The 12,503-nt window shown below is 43.3% G+C and overlaps 1 protein-coding gene across 1 annotated transcript in view; it reads left to right on the top strand.

The window, feature by feature from the left end:
- Nucleotides 1-7,845, top strand: part of LOC116332670 (very long-chain acyl-CoA synthetase-like) — a 14,915-nt gene extending 7,070 nt beyond the window's left edge. Inside the window, exons 9-10 of the mRNA XM_031755706.2 lie at nucleotides 6,243-6,373; nucleotides 6,490-7,845. Coding sequence (XP_031611566.2) covers nucleotides 6,243-6,373; nucleotides 6,490-6,666 — 308 coding nt within the window. The 3' untranslated portion in view covers nucleotides 6,667-7,845. The remainder of the gene's footprint in view (nucleotides 1-6,242; nucleotides 6,374-6,489) is intronic.
- The last annotated feature ends 4,658 nt before the right edge of the window (nucleotides 7,846-12,503 follow it).

Below are 12,503 nucleotides of genomic sequence, written 5' to 3'. Positions count from 1 at the left end.
CAAGCTACTCACCTCTCTCTTCCACCTGCACTTTCAACTGGACCATGGCCAATCAGAGAGGACCCGCCCCTGACTATCTCTGATTGGTTTAGTCCACGATAGGGACATAATGTGTGTCTGTTGTTGACCACACAGAGAGTTGCAGAGATTTTTTTTTTTTTTGTTACCCGAAAAAATATTTTTTTTAGTCGCACCACTGAAAAATTTGGTCGCATTTGCGACCAAATTGGTCGCACTCTAGAGCCCTGAGATAGATATATATAGAGAGAGAGATAGATAGAGATATATATATATAGAGCTCGCTCTCTCTCTCGCTCTCTCTCTCTCTCTCGCTCTCTCTCTCTATAGAGAGAGATAGATATATAGATATATATCTCCAGGGCTCGCAAAATTTCAAAATCCCTGGTAGCCCTTCGGGCAGGCACTCTTCAGTTTGTGGTAGCCCAAAATAAATTTAAGTAGCCCGAATAAAAAAAGAGGGCAATTTTTTGATTGATGTTTTGTTTCGGAAACAAAACATTAATCAAACATTGTTGAAACACAAATTACAACATTGTATAAAAATTACAATCATCAACTCAAATACTTGGTTCTAATTGAACAGAAATTTCTATGAACTTGTAAGAACTGTGTAGACCATGAATCAGTCTGTGTCAGGTCCTGAATTTGAAATTTCCACTGAAGTCACAGGTAAGAGGTAAGTGGAACCAAGACCTAGGACATTTTTTTTTTTGAAGTTTGCAAAGACTGCTAAATTTTGCCAATGGTAGTTCACTCTTTGCAACATAGTACGCTGTTCTAAACAGATTTTTCAGGTTTATTTTTAGTATGTTATTTGCAATTGGTGTTTGTTCTGGGAAAGATATTGCAGACTGAGCAATAATGCATTTCTCATGGGTTCTAATGGGGTCTTTCTTAAAATTACTGGTCCCAGTAACAAAGGCGCTTGTCGACTCAGAAATCGAGGAAAACCAACAACACAACCGGCAGAACATTATGTTTTTTTTTTACAGGGTGTGCACATAAGTGGTCCGCAGTGCGCATTGCTGTCAAAAAAAAAACGCGCACCAGATAAGAAGTTGCAACGCTGCGTTTGCGTACATATTAAAAGGCACTGTTTTTGTCCGATAGAGTGGGATTTTCACGGCATATTCTGCACCACATCTCTGTGCGTTCATCATTTCTTTGAAGCCAGCTCACCTCCTGCAACCACTTTTCCGAGAATACGCTTCTTTTGCGGTTCGGACTCCTTCTGACATTTCTTTGGAGGTGGAGGAACACCAAAGTAATTGCTTAAAGGAGCTTGCTTCTTCATCTTTAAGAGTTCTAAACAAATGTCTGTCCTCCTCCAGAAAATCTTATGTACGCAAACGCAGCGTTGCAACTTCTTATCTGGTGCGCGTTTTTTATTTTGACAGCTGCGGACCACTTATGTGCAGCCCTGGTTATTTAGCTCGTCATATTCCAGCCACAGAAATTCTTTTGTCCATGAAACCATAAAGCTGCACTTTCTTTTTCCTCATAGTCTGATTTGTCATAACTTTTCCGTTTTGTGGTAGGCTTTTCTTTGGCTGTCACTTCTTCACCCTGACCTGTCTTATTTGGCTCAGCAGAACTAAAATATATATCCTGCTGCTTTTACACAAGCACTCACATAACGGTCAGCGATTCTCTCGCGCAATCAACCTCTCACATGTTTAAGCTTGCTGTGGGAGATTTCACTTGTCACGCTTTGAATGGTAAGCTAATGAGTGATAAGACGATGTCAGAGGAATTGGTGCGCAATTAATCGTCACTCACCAATCAGTGCTGCCGCTCTCTATACACAGTTCGCGCGATCTCAAAGTGAAAGCAAAAACAAGCGCCAAATTCAAACGCGATTTCAATATGTCACATATTGACAGTGGTTCCCGATGCCAATGACGCAATTACCCAGCTACATTTCCGAAAGAATGCAAAAGCAATGACATATATTTTTCCTTCCTATGATAGCCCGACGGGCAGGGCTGAGATAGATTTTGGTAGCCCGACTGGAAAGTTCGCTAGCCCCGGGACGTCGGGCTAGCGATTTTGCGAGCCCTGATCTCTCTATATAGAGAGATAGAGATATATATATAGATATAGATATAGATAGATAGATCCTTTATCCCTTTATCGCCAGGGCTGCCCTTTATCACCGATTCTGTTCATAATTTTTATGGACAGGATTTCTAGGCGCAGCCAAGTGGCGGAGGGCTTTCACTTCGGTGGCCTCAGAATCTCATCTCTGCTTTTTGCGGATGATGTGGTTCTGTTGGCTTCATCGGTGAGGGCCTCCAGCTCGCACTGGAACAGTTCGCAGCCGAGTGTGAAGCAGCGGGAATGAGGATCAGCACCTCCAAATCTGAGGCCATGGTTCTCAGCCGAAAAAGGGTGGAGTGCCCACTCCGGGTCGGGATGAGTTCCTGCCCCAAGTGGAGGAGTTTAAGTATCTCGGGGTCTTGTTCGCGAGTGATGGGAGAAGGGAGCCGGAGATCGACAGGCGGATTGGTGCTGCGGCTGCAGTGATGCGGACGCTGCACGGTCCGTCGTGGTGAAGAGGAGCTGAGTGTAAAAGCGAAGCTCTCAATTTACCGGTCGATCTACGTCCCGACCCTCACCTATGGCCACGAGCTGTGGGTAGTGACCGAAAGAACGAGATCGCGGATACAAGCGGCAGAAATGAGCTTCCTCCGAAGGGTGGCTGGCCTCTCCCTTAGAGATAGGGTGAGAAGTTCGGCCATCCGGGAGGGGCTCAGAGTAGAGCCGCTGCTCCTCCACATCGAAAGGAGCCAGTTGAGGTGGTTCGGGCATCTGACAAGGATGCCCCTGGGCGCCTCCTGGGTGAGGTGTTCGGGCATGTCCCACCGGGAGGAGGCCCAGGGCAGACCCAGGACGCGCTGGAGAGATTATATCTCTCGGCTGGCCTGGGAACGCCTTGGTGTTCCCCGGATGAGCTGGAGGAGGTGGCTGGGGAGAGGGAGGTCTGGGCTTCTCTGCTTAGGCTGCTGCCCCCGCGACCCGATCTCGGATAAAGCGGATGAGGATGGATGGATGGATGGATAGATAGATCTATATCTATCTATCTATCTATCTATATACATACACACACACACACACACACACACACACACACACACACACACACACACACACACACATATATATATATACACATATATATATTTCAAGCTTGGGTCCTCTACCAGAGGCCTAGGAGCTTGAGGGTCCTGCGGAGTATCTTAGCTGTTCCCAGGACTGCGCTCTTCTGGACAGAGATCTCCAATGTTCTTCCTGGGATCTGCTGGAGCCACTCGCCTAGTTTGGGAGTCACCGCACCTAGTGCTCCGATTACCACTGGGACCACTGTTACCTTCACCCTCCACATTTTCTCAAGCTCTTCTCTGAGCCCTTGGTATTTCTCGAGCTTCTCGCGTTCCTTCTTGCTGATGTTGCTGTCATTGGGAACCGCTACATCGATCACTACGGCCGTCTTCTTCTGTTTGTCTACCACCACTATGTCCGGTTGGTTAGCCACCACCATTTTGTCCGTCTGTATCTGGAAGTCCCACATGATCTTAGCTCGGTCATTCTCCACCACCCCTGGGGGCGTCTCCCATTTTGACCTCGGGACTTCCAGGTTATACTCGGCACAGATGTTCCTGTATACTATGCAGAATACTTGGTTATGGCGTTCCATGTATGCCTTGCCTGCTAGCATCTTGCACCCTGCTGTTATGTGCTGGATTGTCTCAGGGGCATCTTTACACAGCCCCCGCCTGGGATCTTGCCTGGTGTGATAGACTCCAGTCTCTATGGATCTTGTGTTCAGAGCTTGTTCCTGTGCTGCCATGATTAGTGCCTCTGTGCTGTCTTTAGGTCCAGCTTTGTCCAGCCACTGCAGGATTTCTGGATATCAGCCACCTCTGCTATCTGCTCGTGGTACATACCGTGCAGGGGCCTGTCCTTCCATGATGGTTCCTCGTCTCCCTCCTCTTTCTTGGGTTGCTGCTGCCTGAGGTATTCACTGAGCACGCTGTCAGTTGGGACCATCTTCGTGATGTATTCGTGGATGTTCATTGTCTCATCCTGGGCCGTGGTGCTGACACTCACCAGTCCCCAGCCTCCTCCCTTCTGCTTAGCGTACAGCCTCAGGGTGCTGGACTTGGGGTGAAACCCTCCATGCATGGTCAGGAGCTTTCTTGTCTTGATGCCAGTGGCTTCTATCTCCTCCTTTGGCCAGCTTGTTATCCCAGCAGGGTACCTGATCACGGGCAGGGCGTAGGTGTTGATGGCCCGGATCTTGTTCTTACCATTCAGCTGACTCCTCAGGACTTGCCTGACCCTCTGCAGGTACTCAGTGGTTGCAGCTCTCCTAGCGACCTCTTCATGATTCTCATTTGCCTATGGGATCCCTAGGTACTTGTAACTGCACTCTATGTCTGCAATGTTGCCTTCCTGTAGTTCGATCCCCTCAGTTCTGACTACCTTCCCTCCCTTTTTTATCATCCGACTACACTTCTCCAGTCCGAATGACATTCCGATATCATTGCTGTATATACTGGTGGTGTGGATCAGTGAATCGATGTCTCATTCACTCTTGGCATACAGCTTGATGTCATCCATGTACAGGAGGTGGCTGACAACTGTTCTATTCCGTAGTCGGTATCCGTAGCCAGTCTTGTCAATGATCTCACTGAGGGGATTCAGGCCTATGCAGAACAGCAGTGGGGACAGAGCATCTCCTTGGTAGATCCCGCAACTTGTGCTAGCACCTGAGCATTGCCGTTATGGGTTGCGTCCTTCTCCCATATGCTCTTCCCGTCTCCAGCCTTGGTGGTGCTGTTCTCATATTGTTCCCCTGCCACTGAGAGTACACCTTGGCTGGTTCTGTGGAGAACAGCTGGTTTATTCTCCTGCCTTCGATCTCTCTGGTGTACCTCTTCAAGTGGCTGGCCAAGGCTGTGAGTCATTGCTTGGCACTTTCCAAGGCCTTAGGTATGTGTAGCGAGTAAAAGCCACCGAGTGTTCGCTAAGGGCCTCTATACTACTTGTGCAAACTTTCAGGCCCAAAGCTCTTACAGGAACGAGCCCAGAATAAACGGGACAAGAGGGTCAATATCAGTCAGATATGTTAAAATTTATTATTTTAAAAGAAAACACAAAGGGTTTGCAAAAGGCCTAAAACATCAAAATGGAAAAGGTCACTAACGACCACAAGATAGTCTTATTGGTGCAACCTGCTAGCAATGCAACTATCACCTGAGGGCTTGCTCTGCCCCGGTGGTCCCAGATGCTCGTTACTTTAAAAGAAACAAATCCACCCCAAATAAATACGAGCCCAACAGAACACTTATCGCATGCACTAAGTGTTGTAGTCAAGGCAATGATTGGTGGCACTGAAATCACTATTAATAAAACTTGTTCACTGCAAATCCACACGGAGGGTACTGCCCCTTGTGGCTGTTCAACTTGTAGCCAAGCATCTCACTGATCACTGCTGCCGTATTGTAGATCAGCTTGTTAGTCTCGGTAATGAGGATGCAAAATTCATGACTGATAGTGATCCATTGTATGTTTTTCTATCCAACTTTGTTTTTACTGCATTGGCAGTGTGTTTGGGATCATTGTGAGGCAGAAAAATGAAGCTCTTGTCAATCAAATGCTTTCCAAATACTACTGCATGGTGGATTAAAATCTGACCATACTATTCTGCATTCATAATTCCATTAATTTCCAAACCAGCCTCCATTGTGTTTTACGGATGTCTGTAAACACTCACTGTTGTACCTCTCTCCTGACCTCCTGAGTATATGTTCATGAGGACATGAACCAGAAATTTCCAATGTAGATTCATCACTCCATAACACCTGTCACCATAGATTTTTAGTCTACTTTGTGTAATGTGGCATACCTCAGCCTTTTCTCCCTGTTTCACATCCTTTGAATGGCTTCTTGAGAGCCACTCTTCTATTGAGATTTCTGATGAGGCTTCTATGAACAGTAGATGGATCAACTTTCCTATTTGTTAAGGACATAACTTTCAGATGTTGTTCATCTGCTGTAGGTGTCTTAGCCCTGTCCTTTTCTTTTGTCCTCCACTTGTCCAGCTTCCTGAGATTTTTTTGACACACTATTGTGAGATACGCAAGTTTTCAGTTTTAATTAGTAATACTGAACTTCAGTTAACTCCTGTTTTGTGATTGTTTAACTTTTGTCTTCAGGTCAGGAGGGAAGAGCCGGGATGGCTGCTGTTACTTTGAGAGATGGACTGAAGTTTGACTCCACGGCTGTTTTTAAACATGTTGAGGACTTCCTGCCGTCCTACGCCAGGCCGCGCTTTATGAGGATTCAAGTATGTTTACTCCAGTTATTTTACACTTTTACAAATGCATTTGTGGTTTAGCCTCTTTGTTGCCATAGTGATTTATTTAGCCCACTAATAATTGGTTGTACTGTGATTTATTACAGGAGTCACTGGACATTACAGGCACGTTCAAGCTAATAAAGACGAAAGTAGTGGAGCAGGGCTTCAACCCAAATGACATTACAGACCCACTCTACTTTCTGAATGAAAAAGAGAAGAATTATACTCCACTCACGCCAGATGTATTTGATTCTGTTATATCAGGAGACATCAAAATATAAAGTGATTTTACTTTTGAAGGAAAAAATCCATCTTTTCATACACAAGCGAATCATTTGGTGTGTGTCACTTCTTGCTGCACAATTTAATGACAAGGTGTAAAGCATAAATTTATTTTTTGTTATTTCATGCAAATCCCCCATGTTTGAGTTTGATGTACCGATCTGTGAGTGTGGTGATGGGTTCACTCAGTGAGGTTTTCTAGTTTATTAAATGCATTGCCCTTCACCTCCTTCCTGCATTGCATTCTGCTCCGTGTAGGAGCAAACATATCTTTCTTTCATACATTCTGCTCTCTTTAATATTCATTTAAAACCTCCACACCCAAATGTTATGCTTTTGTAAGTGGATTTATTCAGTGGCGTAATTCAGCTCATACAGCTGGTTTCATGCAGAATGTATACCCTGAATAACTTTATCTAGTCATACGTCCTAGAAGCTTGTCAGTACCTCACACCAGCTCCCAGCGTAGATGCTCTTTGTTCGCCCTCTGGTTGAGTGATGGGCAATGTAGGAGGTGACTGGGGATTAGTAGTATTCAGGAGGCCTGGATTGACGCCATGGAGCTTAGGCAGGGAGAACAAGCTCATTAACCACGGGGTCACTGATGTTAACAAGGGAATCATAAATGGGGGAATAAAAAATGTTTCTTTCAGTGGTATAATATATTATGCTATTTCTGCCACTGTTATAGTCCATCCATCACTTTTGTCCAGTGTGTTGCTGTCGATGGATTACCACGGCCCTCGAGAAGATGCACAGAAAGATACTTTGTCAACATACAGCAAACTGTAGTGCAGCGTTTGACAGGGATGCATGCACATTTTAGGCAGCATTAAACTGCAATTGTTCTGAATCTAGCTCAGAATTGAGTGTCAGGATTTAAAGCATCTCCCTTTTCCATCTCACATATCAGATAAGCTGTAAGACACCCGGGAAATGCATTAAAATGTATAACACTTTAAATTCATTATATTCTTAATTCCTTTCTGATGCCACCCATCAGTTAAATGTCAGGTTACTGGAGAGTTGGTTTGCTGATGGTAATGACTCGCAACTCCTTGAGGAAACGTAACCATGGCATTTGAACATGTTTATATCAAATCTGTCTTTTCTTTCTTTTTTAAAAAAGTATTATCGATCTGATCACATTTTATAATTAAATGAAAATTGCCTACGGATGTGCTGTCTCTCTCTCTTGTGCTATTGTTTTGTGTGTGTGTGTGGGGGGGATCTCTAGTTTTTCCAGGTAAATACTTTAAAATCTCCACACAAATTTTTTTATTGGATAAAGATTGTTTTAAATTGTTTTATTTATTTGATCCAAATGAGTTACTTCGTTGTTTGGAGCTACAGGAGGAGCTGACTTCATTTTAATATGCCATTTTTAAAAAATGCACTTACACTCACTCACACGATGCATAATTACAACCATGCGTCCATAGTACACTCACAGAGAAATGTAGCCATGACTAAAGCATAAAAATAATTAGCGTAGATCGGAGAGGCAAAGCTGGAGACGAACATGGGAGACATTTTCACAGGTTAAGAAATGGATCAATGAACTTCCCAGACTCTAAGAAAGCTGACTGTGAGTGCACAATATCCTTATATCCTTATAAAAAGCAGCCAATGCCGAACACCCCCATCCCCCCACCCCCAAACTCTGTGCTCTTAAAAACATGGATTTTAGCTCTACTGGTGATTATAAATTGGCCATAGGTATGTAAGGTTATGTCCCTATGTGTTAGCCATGTTATAGAATGATGAGAGAGGCTCCAGCCTAAATATACAATATATATTTATAAAGGTAATGTGAAAGAACAGATTCTCTGTTATATGTCACAATGTAGAGCGTTAATGCACAAGCTATGAAAGATTTCCTCAACCTGTGCGTGTGACAGCAAAGCTGATCCGGTCTGTTGGAGAAAGTCCTGCACTAACTGTAAGTGGTGCAGAAAGTAATCAGGATTATCTGTGATAGATAACAGTTTGTTTAGTGACCTCCTTTCCAACACAAATTTGTCCAGGTTGCAAAAACAAACAATAGCTCAAATATGTGTAGAAAGATTTGTTTGTTTGTTATTTTGTTTGTAGAATTCATATTTGGACTTTTTTTTGAATTATAACCTTTGCCAAATTATCCATTTTTTTCTGGAAATGATTTCAGAAGTTGTTAGGATGTTTAATTCCATTACATTTCAGTTATCTTATGATATAAAGCCAAATCACAGTAACAGTTAGCTCAAGCAACTTTATATTTTAAGGACCCTAGAACGAAGGGGAGAAAACCCCAGCAGTCAGGTGATCCCCTATGAGCAAGCACTTGGCAACAGCAGGAAGGGGAACACCCTGTTATAACAGGAAGAAACCTCCAGAAGAGCCAGGATCGGGGAGGGGCAGCCATCTGCCGTGACCGGTTGGAGAGGATTTAAAATCCTATTAGATGACGAGTTGTCCTAAAGAAAATGCTGATCTTCTTGCACAACTTGTGATCTTTCAGAAAGCTTTCTATTTTTATTCTGTTACTGTCAGGGGGCTGAGTCTGTGACCTAGCATTTTGAGTTATTTTGTATTTTTTGATTACTTACGAGTTAATGTTGAGTCCTGGGGTTATTATTAATTTGTGTAAGTTGAAGTTTAGTCTAGTTTATGTTATTGTCCATGTCTCCTTGTTTTCTGTTTATCACGTATTATCTCCTTGCCTATGTAGGTTCCCCTTGTGTCTCTCTCCTCTGTGTCCCTCAGCCTCTCTCGTTCCCTCTCTCCGTCTCGTGTCAAGCTCGCGTGTCCCAGTTCGTTTCTCTATGTTTCCTGTTTTATTTTGATTTTTATTTATGTTCACTGCGTTTAGTTTTGCTTCCCCGGTGGCGTCATGTTCATTTGTGTCACCTGTGTTTCCCAAAGCACGATCTGATTTCCTCGTGTCGTTGTTGTTCCCACATCATCATAATAAATGTTGTTCCAGGTTCAACATTGCAAGTGACCAATCACCCTCTTGTGATGTCATACTTCGAAAAATACCCGCCTTAATGCAAATGTACTTCACTTGCGAGAAACCGCCGCCTGTCCGCCGAATTTGAATTCCTTTTAGGATACTCATTATACACATTTACAAATTTGTCCCTGGGACATCGTGTAAAAGTTGTCCCAGGGACATCGTGTGATAACTTGTTAATAATGGAATGAAAATTACTGATTGTTATTAACTTGTGAAAAAGAAGTGTAACACATCCAAATGTTATGTTCTTACATCCTTACAGAAACTGCGACTCCTTCACAATGTCAGGTAAATGTCAACTCATGTTGAGTAATCAACCAATCAAGCCTTTTATTGTCACATGTACAACTGCAATGAAAATTTCACCCCCTTCTGACCATACACATATTGCTTAAACATCACATTGGGAAGACAGGTCGGAAGCAGTTAGGAAGGTCAGAAAACAATAAAATTAATACAAGAGGGGAGAGGAGGAGAAAAAAGAACTACAACCAGACAAAGCTCCTAGAGGACTGAAATGGATCATGGTTACAGCATGCAATAAGAAAACAATATCTGCTGACTACAGCATATGCTTTCTCACAGATTACCTTGTGGGAGTAGCTGGACCAAACTCTATTTGTATTTCAAGTTTGAAATCCCTGTTTGACCAGACAAACATTTCAGATGAGGTACCTCTTGACATAAAAATCCTTTTATGTTGTTATAATTTTGTACCCAAGTGGTTAACTAATGTTAAATTCGGCTTTAAATACACTTTATTGTACAATTTAATTAATGAATGTATTCCTTAGTTCTGTTTTTTATTTATATGTATTTATTTATTTGTTTTATAGATGGCCTAATCCAGAGGTTCCCAAAGTGTGGGGCCCGCCCCGCAGAGCCATTGCGGGGGGGGGGGCGGTATGAAAAGAAAAAAAAAAAAAAAGAAAGCTTGGACACTGCTAGCATAATGGACAGGTTTTTGACGGGGCTCCCACACAAACGCAAAGCAGGAGATGAAGCATCGCCAAATATGTTTCCAAACCAACTTCCTTCCAAGCCAAAGACTAGAAAATATGGTGAAGCATATCTTCCCTTTGGCTTCACCTGCACAAGTGCCAAGGTAGGTCTCCCCTGCAAAATTAAGTTTCCCTGCGTCGGGAGCACTCGCTGGGCTCTCCAAATCACGGACAAACAGTATCCAACATTCTTGATTTTTAGTTCACAAACACTTCTCCTGACATTTTGGACATGTTAGCTCTTTATGCAGTAAAGTTACAGTGGGATACAAATAATATCAGGCTGATCCTTCCGTAATTAGTTTTTGAACCCATTTTGCACAGAGAGGCATTTTTTGAAAAATGTATTGACAGCAATGTTGAATATTATTACACAGGGAAAAAAAAAACAACTACACGTAAAATAATTACACCATGACGCCTCTGCCTAGTCAGATTAACAGTAACAGTATTTTGTCTCTATCTGCCATTCTGCAATTCATCTCATGTAAACAATAACGTGGCACACAGTGTGACGTGAAAAGCAGTGGCGTGTCCAGTGGCCACCCCCCCAACCAGACTGGCCACCCCAGGTGCCACCCCGAAGCTAAAACAATAAAATTCAATGAAACGTCAAATGTACACTAGAAAGGGAAAATTTCAGAAGAAATTTTATGTGTGCCTATGCCGCTGCTAATCAGTGTAGTTTGCCATTCATACGGCTACAGAGAGCAAAACTCAGCAGAGCAGCCATTCTCCACCATGAATTATGATAAAAACAAACACCGCTCGCGCCTCACAGATGACAGCTTACAGTTTTGGGTAAAGATGAGGTGACTTCGTACAGCCCCGATTTGCAGACGCTGTGCACAGAGGTTCATGAGCAGAAGTCCCATTGTATCACGGCAGACCCCGACAATGTTTGCATGAACATGCTTTGAAGCATTACGTTATGGACCACTTTTCACACATGGTTGGTGTACCCACACAGGCAGCCGTAGCTTTTCAACTCATAGCCCAACACACACCCAAAAACAGCCAAGAGAGCACAGACTTTACACCCGTGGGTCCACCTCCCCTGCAGCGGCACTGCAGACCACGCCCGACACACATCAAACACATAAAATAAATATGTATGCACTTTCGCATTCACTTTTTGTTTTGTTATTTTTACATAGTGTTCTGAATGATGAACAATGGTCTACAGCCAATCTTGTGTATTATTATACAAACTTTGGTTGTAAGATTCAGATAACTATTTAATAAAAGCTAAATATTTTATACAGGGAGTGCAGAATTATTAGGCAAATGAGTATTTTGTCCACATCATCCTCTTCATGCATGTTGTCTTACTCCAAGCTGTATAGGCTCGAGAGCCTACTACCAATTAAGCATATTAGGTGATGTGCATCTCTGTAATGAGAAGGGGTATGGTCTAATGACATCAACACCCTATATCAGGTGTGCATAATTATTAGGCAACTTCCTTTCCTTTGGCAAAATGGGTCAAAAGAAGGACTTGACAGGCTCAGAAAAGTCAAAAATAGTGAGATATCTTGCAGAGGGATGCAGCAGTCTTAAAATTGCAAAGCTTCTGAAGCGTGATCATCGAACAATCAAGCGTTTCATTCAAAATAGTCAACAGGGTTGCAAGAAGCGTGTGGAAAAACCAAGGCGCAAAATAACTGCCCATGAACTGAGAAAAGTCAAGCGTGCAGCTGCCAAGATGCCACTTGCCACCAGTTTGGCCATATTTCAGAGCTGCAACATCACTGGAGTGCCCAAAAGCACAAGGTGTGCAATACTCAGAGACATGGCCAAGGTAAGAAAGGCTGAAAGACGCACCACCACTGAACAA

The sequence above is a fragment of the Oreochromis aureus genome, linkage group 7, assembly GCF_013358895.1.
Source record: "Oreochromis aureus strain Israel breed Guangdong linkage group 7, ZZ_aureus, whole genome shotgun sequence".
Taxonomy (NCBI): Eukaryota; Metazoa; Chordata; class Actinopteri; order Cichliformes; family Cichlidae; genus Oreochromis; species Oreochromis aureus.
This window is presented reverse-complemented; position numbering and strand designations above follow the sequence as displayed.